Source organism: Entelurus aequoreus, linkage group LG12 (assembly GCF_033978785.1).
Source record: "Entelurus aequoreus isolate RoL-2023_Sb linkage group LG12, RoL_Eaeq_v1.1, whole genome shotgun sequence".
NCBI lineage: Eukaryota > Metazoa > Chordata > Actinopteri > Syngnathiformes > Syngnathidae > Entelurus > Entelurus aequoreus.
In genome coordinates, this window is record NC_084742.1 from 28,839,980 (window position 1) to 28,856,562 (window position 16,583).

General features: G+C 41.7%; 2 protein-coding genes across 4 annotated transcripts; one reads left to right on the forward strand and one right to left on the reverse strand.

The window, feature by feature from the left end:
• Positions 1 to 80: 80 nt before the first annotated feature.
• plod3 (procollagen-lysine, 2-oxoglutarate 5-dioxygenase 3) lies at positions 81 to 5,815 on the reverse strand. Of its 2 annotated transcripts, XM_062066913.1 has the most exons (19): positions 5,600 to 5,813; positions 4,888 to 4,979; positions 4,682 to 4,818; positions 4,436 to 4,599; positions 4,243 to 4,355; positions 4,105 to 4,168; positions 3,924 to 4,021; positions 3,752 to 3,853; positions 3,563 to 3,694; positions 3,376 to 3,497; positions 2,381 to 2,485; positions 2,131 to 2,256; positions 1,918 to 2,059; positions 1,723 to 1,836; positions 1,575 to 1,646; positions 1,401 to 1,505; positions 1,170 to 1,316; positions 983 to 1,108; positions 81 to 901 (listed from the first exon to the last, which is right to left on the reverse strand). In XM_062066913.1, the coding sequence occupies exons 1-19, from the start codon at positions 5,694 to 5,696 to the stop codon at positions 746 to 748; spliced, it is 2,214 nt and encodes a 737-aa protein (XP_061922897.1). In that variant the 5' UTR covers positions 5,697 to 5,813; the 3' UTR covers positions 81 to 745. The 2 variants fall into 2 exon arrangements, with proteins under 2 accessions (XP_061922897.1, XP_061922896.1); XM_062066912.1 differs by having other exon boundaries at positions 1,723 to 2,059; positions 5,600 to 5,815.
• A 422-nt stretch (positions 5,816 to 6,237) lies between these two features.
• LOC133662776 (cytochrome b5 domain-containing protein 1) lies at positions 6,238 to 14,641 on the forward strand. Of its 2 annotated transcripts, none has more exons than XM_062066914.1 (4): positions 6,238 to 6,423; positions 10,039 to 10,115; positions 10,184 to 10,402; positions 13,009 to 14,641. In XM_062066914.1, exons 1-4 carry the CDS (start codon positions 6,297 to 6,299, stop codon positions 13,237 to 13,239), a joined length of 654 nt encoding a protein of 217 aa, XP_061922898.1. In that variant the 5' UTR covers positions 6,238 to 6,296; the 3' UTR covers positions 13,240 to 14,641. The 2 variants fall into 2 exon arrangements, with proteins under 2 accessions (XP_061922898.1, XP_061922899.1); XM_062066915.1 differs by having other exon boundaries at positions 12,993 to 13,167.
• The last annotated feature ends 1,942 nt before the right edge of the window (positions 14,642 to 16,583 follow it).

Consider the following 16,583-nt stretch of genomic DNA (forward strand, 5'->3'; position numbering starts at 1 on the left):
TACCCCAAGCTCACATGGTCAGGAAACACCATGAGCTTGATCCAGAAGGTTGGAATAAAAACAGCTTTCAAAATGTCAAGTTTATTCACTCACTTTAAATAATTTAAAACAGTTTATACAAAAGGTGGCTCATTTATATCCTAAAATATAAATACTTAACACAAAAAAGCCCCGACACCATGGTGAAAATACAATTTCATAAAAATAAAGATTTTTCATCAAGGGCTTTAACTTAGGTGGGAGCCAACCACCTTCAGAGCCTCCAAGCACCCATGAAGACAATAAATTCATTCATCTTCAATACAACATTCATTGTGAGAAAAAAAAGGTCACAACACTTAGTAGCGATATAGTGTGAGTACTATAAAAAAAAAGTTTCAGGACAGTCACTGTATCGGTGGTAGTAGTACGGTTTTGAATTAGATTTTGTTTCAAGTTCATGGTTCTTAGATTAAAACTCCAACCGCGGAGACACAGATTCCCTTAAAATGGTTCGTAAAAAACGTCATACAGTTGAAATGATTGAGGATGACAATGCTGCTTTATGATGGAACGATAAGCATTGCTGGTTGTTATGGAAACAACAAGGCAGGCAGAAACTTTTGACCAGATGAGAAAGCTCCAATAAGAAGCATGAATACATTTTAACTGGGAAGGTTTTCTGCTGATATGCATTCTGGGTCACTGGCCAAGTCAGTGCGTGATGTGTGATGATATTGTCACACACCCAGCCAAAGCGGGGCATCTAGGGATCCACGAAAGACACCATGATGTACCTGGTGCCGCTGGTGGTAGGAAGGCCCTCGTGATAGTGAGTCAGGCGGCCAGGATGCATAAATGACCAGCCCTTCCTAGGAGATTCCACGTTGCAGTCGTAACGCAGGAACCTACAGCCTCCACCCTGACACACCAGAAAGCAGTTAAGAGCTGAGGTTTCCTGTGTGCCAAGCTAAGCTATCGCTGGTTGTTTTCAGTCAAGTACCTCATAGTCTACTTCCTTGCTGTTGAGGGCGATGTTGATGGTGAACGTGGATGAGTCATGATGCGGCCGCAAAGATGGCTGCTCGTCCGGACGGTAACGCACCACGAAATTCATGATGGCCTGAGCCTGCATACAAATCACACTTTTATTAAGAATACTGAAATATTTAAATGTAGTGAGTGTGTACCCTTGGGTAGTATCCAGGATAGAGTTTTTCTGTGACAGGCGCAATGTACTCTTTGAGGAATTTGAGCCATTCCTTCTCAAATCCGATCTGGTTCATATGGATATCGATGGTGGGGACATTTTCATAGCCACCTGTCAGGCGCTCATCCTGCAGAAAATAAACACCAGTTACCATCTGAGCCAGGCATTGCCTGGCACCTATCATACGGGGGGCCGGGTTATATAGGGTCACCTTGTGGGAACCACCGGACCACTCGCCGTGGTCCTCCACGGTCTCCACCAAGTTGTCACACATCTTTTCCGAGAAGGTGGGGAACCAGTACACATCTGGACAGGGCTAGTACGGGACAGGGGAGCATTTCAAACTGCACCTAACCAACGGTCACATGGAAAGTGTCTCACTTACCTGCTCCACAAAGCTCTTTGGGTCTTTGAAGATCTTGGAGTAGTCCTCATGGATGTACTTCTCCTTCCAGTCCTGTCTCACACACACAAATATATATCGTTTGTGACAATGACAATGAAGCCAGTGCAAATGTGTGTGTTTGTGGTACCAGAGGGTTATCAAAAATCTGCCACATGTCAGGATGCAGCCTGGACGTGTTGAAGTTGTTGGACGACACCAAACGACCAAACTCGTCTTGGTTGGATACAAACATGAACACCCCCTGTGTGTGTTTGTGTGACACAAAATGATAACCAGGAAGCAGGACATGAGATGATGACAATGATTGTGAAAGAAAGGTCACCTGCTCCCTGATCCTCCTGCAGAACACCATGTCCGGGTCCATGCTGGGGTCCTCATAAAGATTCACCTTGGACAGTTTGGACCGCAGCACGCTGCCTTTGATCAGGTAGGCTTGGGACATGTACGGAACATTCCACAGCCCCCTGCCGCCAACACACAGGGCAAGTCAACAAGTCGTCCAATGCAATCAGAAGACAGAAGCAGTGAGACTCACGTCCTCTTTCCTTGGACAATCTCAATGTAGTCTTCTGATCGGGAGTAGTAACCTTCTGCACTCAGAGCGCCCCAAAAGTTACTCCACAGCTTTCCATGTTTGGACAGCATGGGCGCAATTACGGACCTGAAGAACACATGTTTTTTTTTGTTCTGAGGTGTCCTCATGGCGTTCCTGCCTCTCCGCTAAGACTACCAACAAGGATGCTTTTCAGTCCACCTTCCTGCTATAGAGGGTGCTTGCTACGTACTTGTTCTCTTCTATGAGAATCCTCAGTGTGTCGGGGTTGGTCAAGGCCACAGACGAGTCAATGCTGAAGTAGTAATCACAATCCTGATTCTTCTTACAGGCCTCCCTGTACACACACACACGCACGCACACACACACACACACACACACACACATAAACACACAGGGCATGTAAGCACCCTTTGAGAAAAAAAAGAGGAAAACTGACGAAAAAAAGCGGAACATTTCTATTGGCACGAAGTGCTGCCACGAAAGCCCCGAAAGAACATTAAGGAAATTAAGACTACATTTTCTGCAATTGGGTGTATTTTTACACTGTATATTACCTTTATATTTATTCTCATCTACCAACCTATTTTGGCTGTCTTTTTACACTTACATGTCCCATGTAATTTTTAGGGTTTTTTAGTAGATAATTTACTAACGTTATTATCATTGAAAATGTAATGTAAAATTCTATTACATGCATGCAAAGAACACAGAAAATGTTTCCTATTTGGCAACTCTATCCTATAACCACGCCCCCTCAGGTAATATTCTGTTGTTGTGACTTCTGTTTACATCCATCACGTCAAAAATATACCTTTTTGCTGGCCACTAATAATCTACAACTACAACTGATTTGGACTGTAATCATCCAAATAGTAGAAAAACATTACAATTTATGGCTTGGAGAGCGAACGCAGTCGACGAAAAGTAAGCTAGCGAGATGATGCTAACCAGTAAGCTTGTTTAGCGGCCCCTGATCGTCTCCCTGTCAGGCAAATCTGTGCGGTGTTTAGGCAAAACGAACAGCGAGCATTCTACAAAATTTGTTTGGATCCTATTTTTTTGATATTGCATTAAAAAAACATGGAAGTTTTGTTTTGACGCAAAAAATTATGTTTAAATTCGCGGATTTCCGCATTTTCGTGCACATTTCACATGCCTAACACACACACAAGATGCGGTTAAATTCTGTGTGATCTGAGCTCTACATGACGCCGTGGCACTCACACAGCCATGTTCCGGGCCCTGTCCTCTTGCAGGTTCTCCTCAGGCCCGATCAGCACGGCGTCAGGGAAGAGAGCTTTGTGCTGCTTCCAGAACTTGTGGATGTGGCGTTCATGGTAGACCACCTGAAAGGAGGCATGATGTGACGCAGGCAGAGACAAGGGTGCGAGCCATCTCGACATGGGCTCACATTGTTGTGGATGAAGAGTCGTATGCGAGTGAGAGGATAGTTGAGAGTTGTTAACCGCTCCATAAACTCCTCCATGAAGGGGGTGGCTTGATGGATGAACACAGCCACTTGAACCAGCGGCATGTCCTGCTCCTGAAATGACAAACAGCATGACCTCGCTGACACAGAAACCCACAACGTGTTACGCACATCCACATCGTCAAAGCTGAGCAGGTCGTTGTCACAGATACCGCAGCCGTCTTCATAGGTCCACGCCTTCGGAACATAGTTGCCCAGATAGTTGAGGTGCAGCTGCAGCGACATCATCATATGAGGGACTTCCTTATATGGAGAGCAAGTACAACACACTTAAGATGTTTACCTTGGTGGGTCCGTTGCCATGGATGACGACAGGAAGTGTGTCATAGGCCACGTTCCTCACTCTGACCTTTGCCTTCTCAAACTTTAAAACGACTTCATCTACCAAAATGATGATGAGATAATGAAGCATGACACAGACCACACCTTTGCTACATGTAAGAACAAGCATGCCCATGTCTCACCAACTGCTCCATTGAGATTCTGGAAGATTCTTGAGCGGTGGTCCAGAGTCATGTTGAATTTGGTCTGAAAAAAACAAAAAAAGAAAAACAGTGAAGTCCTGGCAAGCTGCTGCCATGTCTGTGCATACGCCACTTTACCCTTTGGGCGCGGTCTAAGTAGATTTTGGTGTAGAAAAGCTGATCGTCGTCATCGTCTTTCAACTTCCACTGCTGGACCATGGCATTTAGGTCTGGAGCAAGGCCCACAAACCCTGACAAACGCAGAAACGCTTTACGAGTGAAGCATAAGCGGGTCCGGAAAAATGTGGTGTCAACCGCTTGTCTCGCTTACCTCCCGAGTTGAGGTAGCGTTTCCCAGTATGCACCGTGGGATACTTGGGAGCCAGCCTCTGGTTTGGCCAACAGAAGCCCTCTGCTGAGAACACCACTCGGTGACCAAGGCGGGAAAACTTGTACAGAAGTTCCTCCGGACCTGAAGCGAAGATCACGTCGTAGCTGGAGGGAGACAACCGGAATAATGCTTGCTATCAACATCTTTTTGCGAGTTGTGCGCTCACAAGCGGAAAGTGACTGTTACCTGTCCACAAACATGATGACCAACTCTTCCTGGTGAGCGTGTTTCAGCAGCTCCTTCTTCAACCATCGCACCTTCTGACCGCCACCCACCGTGCGGGCCACATCACCCCCTCGCCAGTCCTCCCCCAGGCCCAGGATCTGAAGGTCATCATCATCAGTACATGATCACATGGCCCTCTGTGATTGGCTGCCAACATGAACATTTACCTTCACTGTGTAGTTGAACTCTTTGGCCGTCCTCATAAAGCGTAAAAAGCCGTCCGTCTCCTCTGTTGCCGCAGTGATGACCAGCAGATTCTCTGGGGAACAAAAATAATAATAAATGATGGGGAAAAGGTTTATCAACAAAGGTAGTGCCCTCTTCTTCTCCAAGCCATGGAGAAATTCCACACAGAGGTGAGTAAGTGGGGGAAGGGCAGGCAGGGCAACAATTTTAACTGATCATTAAAAATCCCATTATTTAAGCTTTTGGAAAGTTTCCTTGTTAAGAAAAACAACAGTAAATGTGTAAGATGCGCGTTTACCACATGTGTAGTGAAATAGTTGTTCTCTCAAACGTACAGCGCCAACTAGCGGTTTGACATACACGTTAAAAATGTGTCTATGTTGTCAACGAAAATACAAACAAAACAACGGTCCAGTCATGTAAACACTAGGTATGTCATCCTTTCAAGACTTATTTCACATTGAACTGCTGAAAAGACCGAACACAATAGCACCGGATGAATACGATAAAGTATAGCCTGAGGCAAACTAAATCAAAGTCAGACTTCATTACGTAAGATTAGTGAGTGATTAATTAGTGAGTACTTAAAGAAGCTGACAATGAGGTGAAAATCCGTTTAAGAAAGTTGGCGAGACCCAAGCAGAACACGGCGGTCCCCCTGGCCCGCCTGGAGCCTCTCCAGGGCGGCCTTACCTGCTGCGAGGCTGCGCTGCTTAGCCCAGGAAGTATGGAGCACAAAACCGAGGGTTAGCAAATAGAGTAGCGGACAAAAAGAAGAAGAAGAAGACATGGCGGCAAATACTTGTCGACGTAAACTTGTGTTTAAAAAGTGTTCTCCTTTGCTGCTCTGACTGCCGTCACCGCCGCCTTGCAAATCTCGCGAGGACAGTGGCACACAAACGTCAACAGGAAGTTCCAGCCACCCCCTCAACGCAACAGCCAATGAGAGTGTCGATTGTTTTGATTGACCGGCTTATTTGCCAATCAAAGCGTCTGCTAACGAACCAATCACAAGTGGACAAATGAGATTCCCCTCCCAAGGAATTTGGTGTCTCGCAGAAAGTTCTTGAAAGTGGAAATCACATTTGCCACGTCACACGCACACACTCCTTCAATCTTTTTCATTAACTGTCATGAGCTGTCACTCAATAAAACGTCATTGAAATACGCATAGACGTCCTCAGAATATTTGGACATGTTTTTGAACAAAATAAAAAAAAAACACGGTTTAACGTCATGTCCTCGACGATGTCATCGATGACGTTTACGACATTGGTGACATCAAGGGACACACTGCAGCAGCGGGCACCACCCCTTGTTGTCCACGTAACCTAGCAACGGATCTACAGTAATCTTAAGAGCAAGTTAATTTTTTCGACGCGTCGAAGTGATGACGTCAGTCAGGCCACGCTTTTTCACTCCTGCTCAGGTGTCGGCTCACAACACGTCAGCAGACCTGTGGGTGTCCTTCCTGGGTAAAGTGTGTGACCTGACCCCCCTGGTGAAGCAGTACGAGGGTGAGAGAAACGTTTGTCTTGACCCTTCGTTCAGCCAAACATCTCCATTTTGATATAAATGATATTCAAGTAAACCCTTGTGTATTGCTATTAGTTGGTTCCGAGCCCGACAGTGGTAAGTAGAATTTTTAAATAATAAATCGAATATTTGAGCGACACACAGATCCAGAAGTAGTTACTTTGCTTGGCCTTTTTGAACGCCCCCTGGTGGTGATCAATGTATGGTATGTTGTCAATATTATTAACTATATATGTTATGAAGTATAGGAACCTGAATACAATTTACTTGAATACATTATGTGTGAGTGGAAATGTTGATAGTTTCTGTTCACAGTATGTATTGAATTAATACTTCAATTCATTGCATTTCCAATGTGTGTGTGGTTGATTTGATGTGTGTCATTTAGTATAACTATAACTGTTTATTTGTAACAAGTTTGAGTCATGTTTGTTTCAACATATTGACTTTTAATGAGATTGTTGTGGACTATTGCCTAATTGCTTCTATTGCTGGCTGTATGGATAAATAGATGGATGGATTATCAGGGGTGTGTCATAGGCATCTTTACAATTTCATTTGATTACGATCCAGGGTGGTACGATACAGTATGACTGAAATAACTACAACTATTGATGCATAATCTCTGTAAACATCCATTAAATGCAATGAGCAAACAATGCATCTCCATTATCTCTTTTATATTTTAGACCAAACGATCTAACTCATGTCCCTTAACAAAAAGATGCTCCATGTACACAAAGTGCCTATCGAAATAAAACTTATTTTTCAGTACTAACAAGTAAACATTTTTTTTTAAACAAATAGCTAGCTCATTCTTAATATTCAGAAATAATGAATAAATAATCCAAAATAAAAGCCTTTGTATAAAACTTATTTTAATAAAAATTATCAGTTTTTTGCACAGGTACTTGTACCGGTACCAAAATGTATTTCGATACTTTTCTAAATAAAGGGGACCACAAAAAATTGCATTATTGGTTTTATTTTAACAAAACACCTTACGGTACATTAAACTTGTGTTTCTTATTGCAAGTTTATCCTTGAATAGAATAGTGAACATACTAGACAAGTTGTCTTTTAGTAGTAAGTAAACAAACAAACACTCCTAATTAGTCTGCTGATGTATGCAGTAACATATTGTGTAATTTATCATTCTATTATTTTGTCAAAATTATGAGGGACAAGCTGTAAAAAATGAATTATTAATATACTTGTTGATTTACTGTTAATATCTGCTTATTTTCTCTTTTAACATGTTCTATCTACACTTCTGTTAAAATGTAATAATCACTTATTCTTTTGTTGTTTGATACTTTAAATTAGTTTTGGGTGATACCTCAAATTTAGGTATCGATCCGATACCAAGTAGTTACAGGATCATACATTTGTCATATTCAAAGTCCTCATCATCGGTACTTGTTAGAGGCGGTATAGTACCGAATATAATTCATTAGTATCGTGGTACTATACTAATACCGGTATACAGTACAACCCTAGTGTGTTGGTGTGTAGTGACACAAGGACGCTTGTGGAGAAAAATATATAGTTTCTGTTGCTGGTGTTACTTTGATGTGGTTGCAGTGGATAGTAGCCAAATGGGCAAAAAAAGTGACTGTTGATCCATCAGGCCCTTGTCAGTCCATCATTTAAAACCGTCAGGGCAGGTTTTTTTTCGTTCCGGCCAACTTCTCTGTGCTGCGGTTGTAATATCTATTATTGGGATTTTGCTATCATGGAAAGTAATACATTTTTGATGATTTGCCAATCAATGTCTTTTATTTTGAAGCAAGCAAACGCCAATAAGAATCTCAATTATGTTGAAAACAAACACCAACTTGACTCATGGGACAGGTACAAATAAATAAACAGATAAGTAAAACACATAATTTTATAATATGATATATATGAAATTATCCACACACACATATGTAAGTGCAATTATTTAAACTAATATGTACTGTTAACATGAACTGTCAAAATTTCCAATTCAAAAAAATAAAAATTAACCCTTTATAACATCCAACATCCATCCATCCATCCATCCAAATTTCTACAGCTTGTCCCGTTCGCATAGTTTATGATACTGTCATACTGTACAATATAATATACAAAATACATTGGCCACTTCATGGGCCACCACCAGAGGGTGTTCAACATGGCCGAACAACCGGTTAATCATTTTTTAATTGGCCAATGTGGTGGTTATACCATTATGGTGATGAATCGCAATTCCAATTTATTTCGATTTTAAATAGATTCATAATTTTAGGACTTGATTCAAAAATAGATATTTATTATTTAAGAAGGATTTTTTTTTTAATAGTTTTTTACGCCATCTTTGCGCTTACTCGCAACGCATACATCAAACGTCAGGAGCCAAGAGGCATTTTGTAACCTGTAACCTGTTTTAAAAAGATTATATTATATTTTTTACACCAAGTAATATATTGTAAGAATCGGTTTGAATCAATGATCAAATTTGAATAAAGTCTTCACACCATGAATTGGAATTGAACCAAAAGTTGTTGTAAGATTCACATGTTCATTGACTACAACAGGGGAGGGCGGGGGAGGGGGGCAGATAACGTCTACCACTTTTGGATCTTGGCAAAACAGGGATATTTTCATAACTTTCGAAACACTGTTTTTAACATTATGAGAGCTCTCTAGACATGAAATAACATTCACATAAAGTCAATCTTTAAATTCAAGGGGTCATATCAAGATTTTTTTCCTACATTTTAAACACTTCTTTGTGGTTCACACCACACGCAATATTGTTTTTTTGTTCAAAATGATGTGTATATTTATGTTTTATCAACCATATTCAAACCGCTAGCTTAGCATTATTATGTGTCAAAAGTCAGGATGGCCCGTTTTGTTGGCAGTCCTATTGACGCGCCTCCACTGCATCTTCTCCCTGTCAGCTATGTGGTAGTTTTTAGCGCTTACATATGGAGTTTACTATATAAGTTCGAACTATACACTACTTTATATTAGAAATGGAAACAGCGGAGGATGCATGTGCATGTACGAGACAGTCTGCCCCACAACAACATAGAGAGAAAAATAAGGAACTTAGTGACTTTAGCTTTGGACTATAAAAGCGTACTCGTGCAAAGCTCTTCGAGAGAAACGTTGCCAAAATGGAGATATCTGCTGACGTAACTAGCGACAAATACGTCACTATAGCTACTCAAATTCCAAACGGCTTGTTTGGAGCAAGTATAAAGGAAGGAAAGAATGTTTTATAAACATCTCCGCCATGGCTCCATCGTTTGATTTCAAATTTTTGAGACTTATGGGGATCTTAAATACACAAAGACAGGCACCAATAAGAAAACTTGGTTTTGCATAATAGGACCCAAAGTTTGTATTCAATATGGTAATGCTGTCTAAAGCTGAGCCAATCAATGTCCATGATACTGAACATGGTCTGGTCTCATCTTGTGACCAATACTACTGTAGTCATGATATTTTGAGTTCATTTAGCCATTTTTATGCTTGAAAATGATTAATTTTAATCGCAAACCGTGAAGCACTAAGTGGTGAGGGACAACTGTATTAATTATTTTATTAATGATTATTCACAGGTGATGTTCTGCTACTGCCCATCTTAGAGTTTTCAGGAAAGGACATAAGCAGCTGGTTTGACCCTGAGACCAAAGATGTGAGTGTGTGTGTCCATAGTGACCAATCAGAGATCGCCTTTCAGCTCACCTGGCCGTCTGTGTCCAGGTGTTAACCTTCATCCATCCACTGACCAACTGTGTGAGCTATTACACGCCCAGGGGACGTTTCGTGCACATTCCCCCTGCTGGGCCTCGCTCCGACTGGGCCAGCGACATCGACCCAGCCTGGTGGAAAGACCAACACTACGAGGTGGGGCGACTGTCCTCTAAAACCAGGTGGATACGGGTCATCAACACACTGACGTCACAGGAGCAGCGACTGGAGGTGAATTTAATGCCTAGCATAACTATGGTCAAATACCATGTCCTTTATATTTATACTAAGCTAACATACTCCTCTGACTTTTAAGTCATAATACTATGCTTCAAGCTAACAGCCCGACCTGACTTTTGAGTTTTACCATGAATTGATTAAAGTGGACCCCGACTTAAAACAAGTTGAAAAACTTATTCGGGTGTTACCATTTAGTGGTCAATTGTACGGAATATGTACTGTACTGTGCAATCTACTAATAAAAGTTTCAATCATAGAATAGAATAGAATATATCTTCATTGTCATTGTACAACGAAATTGTAAGCAAAACTAATTTAGTGCAAATTCATAACACATAAAACCATAAGAACATAGATAAATAGATAAAAATACATAAAAAATAGCAAGCACACAGCTCACATGCACAGACATTATTGTCGTTTGTGTTCAGCGACACTATTGCTCTTGTGTAAAAAGTGTTCTTAAGTCTGTTTGTCCGGCATTTTATTGTCCTGTATCTCCAGCCCTCGGGCAGCAGTTCAAAAAGTTTATGTCCAGGGTGGGATGGGTCCCTTATGACGTTTTTTTTTTTTTTTGAGGCACCTGGCACTGTACAGTTCATCTAGGGAGGGGAGAGAGCAGCCAGTGATTTTCATGGCAGTTTTTATGACCCTCTGAAGTGCATTTCTCTCTGCTGCTGTGCAGCTGGCATACCATACACACATGCAGTATGTCAGCACACTCTCTATTGAGCAGCGATAGAAGGACACAAGCAGTTTTTGTGACAGGTTGTTCTTTTTGAGGAGTCTCAGAAAGTAAAGTCTCTGCTGTGCCTTTTTGATGGTCACTGAGGTGTTCATACTCCACGACAGGTCTTCCTTGATCTGGATCCCCAGGAACCTGAAGTTAGAGACCATTTCCACATAGTCCCCGTTGATGTACAGTGGTTGGATGTTTATTGTTTTTTTCTTCCGGAAATCCATGTTCAGCTCCTTCGTCTTGGTGGTGTTAAGGACCAGAATGCTAAGCTAGGCTAACGGCCTCATCTAAATCTTGACTTATAATGTTAAGCTAGGCTAACTTTTGACTCTTAACTTTTAACTTCTGACTTTTGAGTCATAAATGCTAAAAGTCAATCCATCAGCTGAGTCATAATGCTAAGCTAGGCTAACATACCCATCTGACTTTTGAAGCATTATACTAAGCTAGGCTAACAGCGCCAACTGACTTTTGAGTCATAACGCTGAGCTAGGCTAAGCGTCCCATCTGACTTATGACCTATAATGCTAGTGTAGACTAACATACCCTTCTGACTTTTGAGTCATAAGGGCTAAAAGCCAATCTGTCATCTAAGTCTAAATGCAAAGCTATATAGACTGACAGCCCCGCCTAATTTTTGAGTCATCATGCTAAGCTAGGCTAACATACCCCTTTGACTTTTGACTCACAATGCTAAGCTAGGCTAACAGCTGACCCTGACTTTTGAGTCATATTATCGGCGGTCACTCGAACGAGTATGACGATCCTCCTGGTAGGGGTGTATCCCTTTATGGAGGATGCCTGTGCATGACTTAGTTTAACGTGGGGAGACTGGTGCACAGACAGTCACCACACGATCCTTGACAGAAACGGGTCAGGGTCCAGTGACATGGAGTCCAAGACGACTGGGGACCCTTTTCTGCTGCAGCCTTCTTCCGCCATCGCAGCCGTTGTGGTAGTTCTTAAATCTGCCGTCTTCCGCCTGCTCCGCCGTTGAGGTCTTCACCGTATCCCTAGCTAGGGGGCAGTCAGGTACTACTGTACTGGGCCTTTGCCAAGGGCAGTAAAGCGGTTAACCTCCTAGTGCCCCAAGACCCCATAGAGGAGCCTCCACCGCCGGATGCACTTTAACCGCATGCCCAGGACACTTTGAGTCATAATGCTAAGCTATAGGCTGACATAACCCTTTTATTTTTGAGTCATTATGTTAAGCAGGGCTAACATACCCCTCTGACTTTTGAGGCTAAAATCTTCATCTGTTGTTTGAATCTAAATGCTAAGCTATAGGATAACAGCCCCATCTGATTTTTGAATTATAAGGCTAAACTAAGCTAACAGCCCCCAAGTCACTTTTGAGTCATAATGCTAAGCTAGGCTAACAGTCCCGTCTGAAGTTTGTCATAATGTCATGCTAGGCTAACATACCCCTCTGACTTTTGAGTCATAATGCTAAGCTAGGCTAACACACCCCTCTGACTTTTGAGTTATAATGCCAGCCCTAACTGACTTTTCAGTCATAATGCTAAGCTATAGGCCAACATAACCCTCTTACTTTTAAGTTACAAGGGCTAAAAGCGTCATCTATCTTCTGAAACCTAATGCTAAGCTGTAGGACAGCAGCCCAACTGAAGTTTGAGACATAATGCTATGCTAAGATAGCAGCCACAGCTGAAGTTTGAGTCCTAATGCAAAGCTTTGCTACCATGAATTGATTAACGTGGACCCCGACTTAAACAAGTTGAAAAACTTATTCGGGTGTTACCATTTAGTGGTCAATTGTACGGAATATGTACTGTACTGTGCAATCTACTAATAAAAGTCTCAATCAATCAATCAAAACAGCTCCTCCCCTACACAGGTGTGTTCCGAAGAGACGCTGGCTGAAATCCGGGAGCGTTACCTGCCCTACAACTCGCACGCATGTAGCTACACATGGAAACACAACGGAGTGTGTCTGGACATGAACAAGACACTGAGCGAGAATAACGTTCCGGACGACGACGTCAAGCTCCAGCTTCTGCGCCTTGACTGTGACCTCTTCACCCCTGCCATCCTCCTCCACTTTAATGATGACCTCACTGAGGGATGACCTGTACAAAAGACTGTCTCTGTAACGCTTGTTTTCTTTTTGTGTCATTGGGTTGCTTGAGTGTAATTCACTTTTACAACACTGGAGGGGGCATTGAACGCATCATTGCAGGTAGCCCGAATGCAGCTGAGATAGGCTCCAGCAACACCCGCGACCCCGAAAGGGACAAGCGGTAGAAAATGGATGGATGGATGGATGAAGGTGGCACAGGGGTTAGTGCATGTGCCTCACAATACGAAGGTCCTGGGCTTGGGATCTTTCTGTGTGGAGTGCGGATACTCCGGCTTCCTCCCACCTCCAAAGACATGCACCTGGGGATAGGTTGATTGGCAACACTAAATTGGTCCTAGTGTGTGAATGTGAGTGTGAATGTTGTCTGTCTATCTGTGTTGGCCCTGCAATGAGGTGGCGACTTGTCCAGGGTGTACCCCGCCTACCGCCCGAATGCAGCTGAGATAGGCTCCAGCACCCCCCGCGACCCTGAAAGGAACAAGCGGTAGAAAATGGACGGGATGGATGCATCAGCAAGCTATGAAAGTTACTGTGGACTTCTTTGTCAATTGTTTAATTGGCAGTGTGCGTCAATACAGAGCGAGTTACTGTATATGCACTTTAATATCACTTGCTATGTGCTTAAAACTGTATTGCAACTCATTTAGTCCTTTTTATTGTAGTCTAATGTAGACTGACCATACATCCTCTTTTCCACGGACATGTCCTCTTTTGCGGGGCAGTCTGGGCAGGGTTTCTTAAATGCCTCAAATGTCCGGCATTTTGAGTCAGGGTTGCGTGTATTTTCAATGTATGTCCAGGGTTAAGAAGGGGTTAAAAACAAAACAAATTGTGAAGGTGTGGGCACGCAGCAGCATTCATGAGGAAGGGGCAGAGACAGAGAGAGAGCGAGAGAGCGAGGGAGTGGATTGATTGACATACTTGCCATCCCTACCGATATTCCTGGGGGACTCCCGAATTTCAATGCCCCTCCCGAAAATCTCTCGGGACAACCATTCTCCCAACTTTTTCCCGATTTCCACCCAGACAACAATATTGGGGGCATACCTTAAAGGCACTGTCTTTGCGTGCCGGCCCAGTCACATAATATCTACGGCTTTTCACACACACAAGTGAATGCAATGCATACTTGGTCAACAGCCATACAGGTCACACTGAGGGTAGCCGTACAAACAACTTTAACACTGTTACAAATATGCGCCACACTGTGAACTGTTGGATGCAGATCAGAATCATATCCATATTTAAGTGTTACTTCTTTCTAAACTCCTATAGTCATATAAAGAATAGCTGGTATTCTTCCTTCTTTTGAGTCTCATAGTAAGGTGTCGGCCTTCTAGATTGGAATGTGTCAGAGTAGAGATAACTCGGAGTAGTCTAAACAACGGGAGTGGGGGCGAGGGACAGAGGGAAGATCACAGCACTTCCGTGAGTTGGAAAGGAGACCGATCTGGACCGGGCGAGGAAACGCTGGTGTACTGGGTTGGTCTCACGTTTGTCCTCTAAGCTTGGAGAATAAACCACAAAATACCAACTACTGCCTGTTGATTGAATATAAACATCAGCTTATTGCCATAAAAAGAATCTGGGAGAGACTAGCAATTTGAATTCCCCATTAGAGGAATGCTGGTCGACGCAACAGAACCCACACCATACAAGAATGACAAACACATTTCGGGAGAACATCCGCACCGTAACACAACATAAACACAAAATACCCAGAACCCCTTGCAGCACTAACTCTTCCGGGACGCTACATTATACACCCCCCGCTACCCCCCACCTCAGCTGTGCAGGGTGAGAGCTCGTCTGCTGTTTTTTGTTTGAATTTAATGAACTTGTTTTGAGGCATTATTTATGTTTACATTATATACAATCAGAATCAGAAATACTTTATTAATCCCCAAGGGGAAATTACAATTTAGAGGTTATTTTGAATATTTCTACCTCTGCACTTTTTTTTCCAAAACTGTGAATGTTACAGAATATAAGTGTGACTTATTTTGTTATACTGTCAAGCAGTGTTGGCGTTAACGCACTTTTTGTGTCTTTTTAACGCACTGAAATCATAAAGGACGCAGATATTTTTTTTACCATTTGCAACCCACAGCTAATGTTTTAAAGGCCCACGGCACATTCTAAAAAACACTATTAAAATAAACAAAAACATAACAAAAGTGAAATAAAAAAGCTTAAAGGTGAAATGTAATTTAGAAACAGTTGCAATGTTGACTAATAAAACAAAGCTGTTTTTTTTTCTTTCAAACTGTCATTGCTCAAAACATAATATTGAATCAAAATCAATGTTATTATGAATTATTGACCTATCCAAGGTCTTGATTACGTCACATCAAATATTCCACTTTGAAAAATATTTTTGGTGGAAGATTTTGCATATTTTGTATGTTTGCCATAAAAAAACATAGTTTTTTTTTTGACAAAAAAGGGCAGAAAACAAACAAACAAAAATACAACATAAAAAAAACTACAACATTTTGAAATGAGGAATAGATCTGAAGTCGATGTAGACTCCAGAGATTTAAGCGTTAAATATAAAATGTATGTATGCCCTGGCACACCATTATTATCATTTCATAACCGAAGCAAAACACTTTTTACACTTTTATACTGAAATAAATACACCTACAACTTATTAAATAAAAAAATAGAAAAAACTACTAGCAGCGGTAAAGTTCAGATCCATGAAGGAAAGAAGAAAGTGAATGAATGTTTTTAACTGAATACATTTACATATGCATACAAATTTGCCTTCTTTTTTTATTAATTCTTTTAATGAATTAAGTAATGTTTATGACAACCTTTTTCCAAAACACAATATAGAATGTGAGATACAACAGGACAATGCATACGTTTATCATTTGTTTTCAAAACGCTTACAAAAAAGTGGGACCCCAAAAATTTACTGTGGGACCCCATTTTGAAAATTCCTAGCCCCAACACTGCTGTCTACAGAGGAGAAAAAATACTTTATTTAAATAAATATATTATTTATAAAGCAAGTTCAAGTATCATTGGCAAATTTTCACCTAGTCCCGGCCTTGGCGTGCTGCCCGCCTTGGCACGCATATATGTGTCCTCTTTTTGGGATTTCAGAATATGGTCAGCCTAGTCTAATGGCTGTTTGGCATCAAGTTCACAAGCTAACTGCTACCTGAATATCATACCCTGGTTGGGGCCTGTTTCTAGCATTGGATATGTTTGTTAGCCCCAATTTCCAATTATTGTTGTGATGCTATTTACATTCTATTAATCATTACATTACTTAGGGCTGGGATGTTCAAATTCTGTGCATTTATGTACATGTGTATACA

Coding starts and splice junctions, on each gene's coding strand:
- plod3 (XM_062066912.1), bottom strand. CDS start 5,696: ATGTCTTCTTCTTCTTCTTTTTGTCCGCTACTCTATTTGCTAACCCTC. Junction 4,022..4,104: donor GAATCTCAATGGAGCAGTTG/GTGAGACATGGG, acceptor TCATTTTGGTAG/ATGAAGTCGTTTTAAAGTTT. Junction 1,647..1,722: donor AGATTTTTGATAACCCTCTG/GTACCACAAACA, acceptor TGTGTGAGACAG/GACTGGAAGGAGAAGTACAT.
- LOC133662776 (XM_062066914.1), top strand. CDS start 6,297: ATGACGTCAGTCAGGCCACGCTTTTTCACTCCTGCTCAGGTGTCGGCT. Junction 6,424..10,038: donor CCTGGTGAAGCAGTACGAGG/GTGAGAGAAACG, acceptor GATTATTCACAG/GTGATGTTCTGCTACTGCCC. Junction 10,403..13,008: donor CACAGGAGCAGCGACTGGAG/GTGAATTTAATG, acceptor TCCCCTACACAG/GTGTGTTCCGAAGAGACGCT.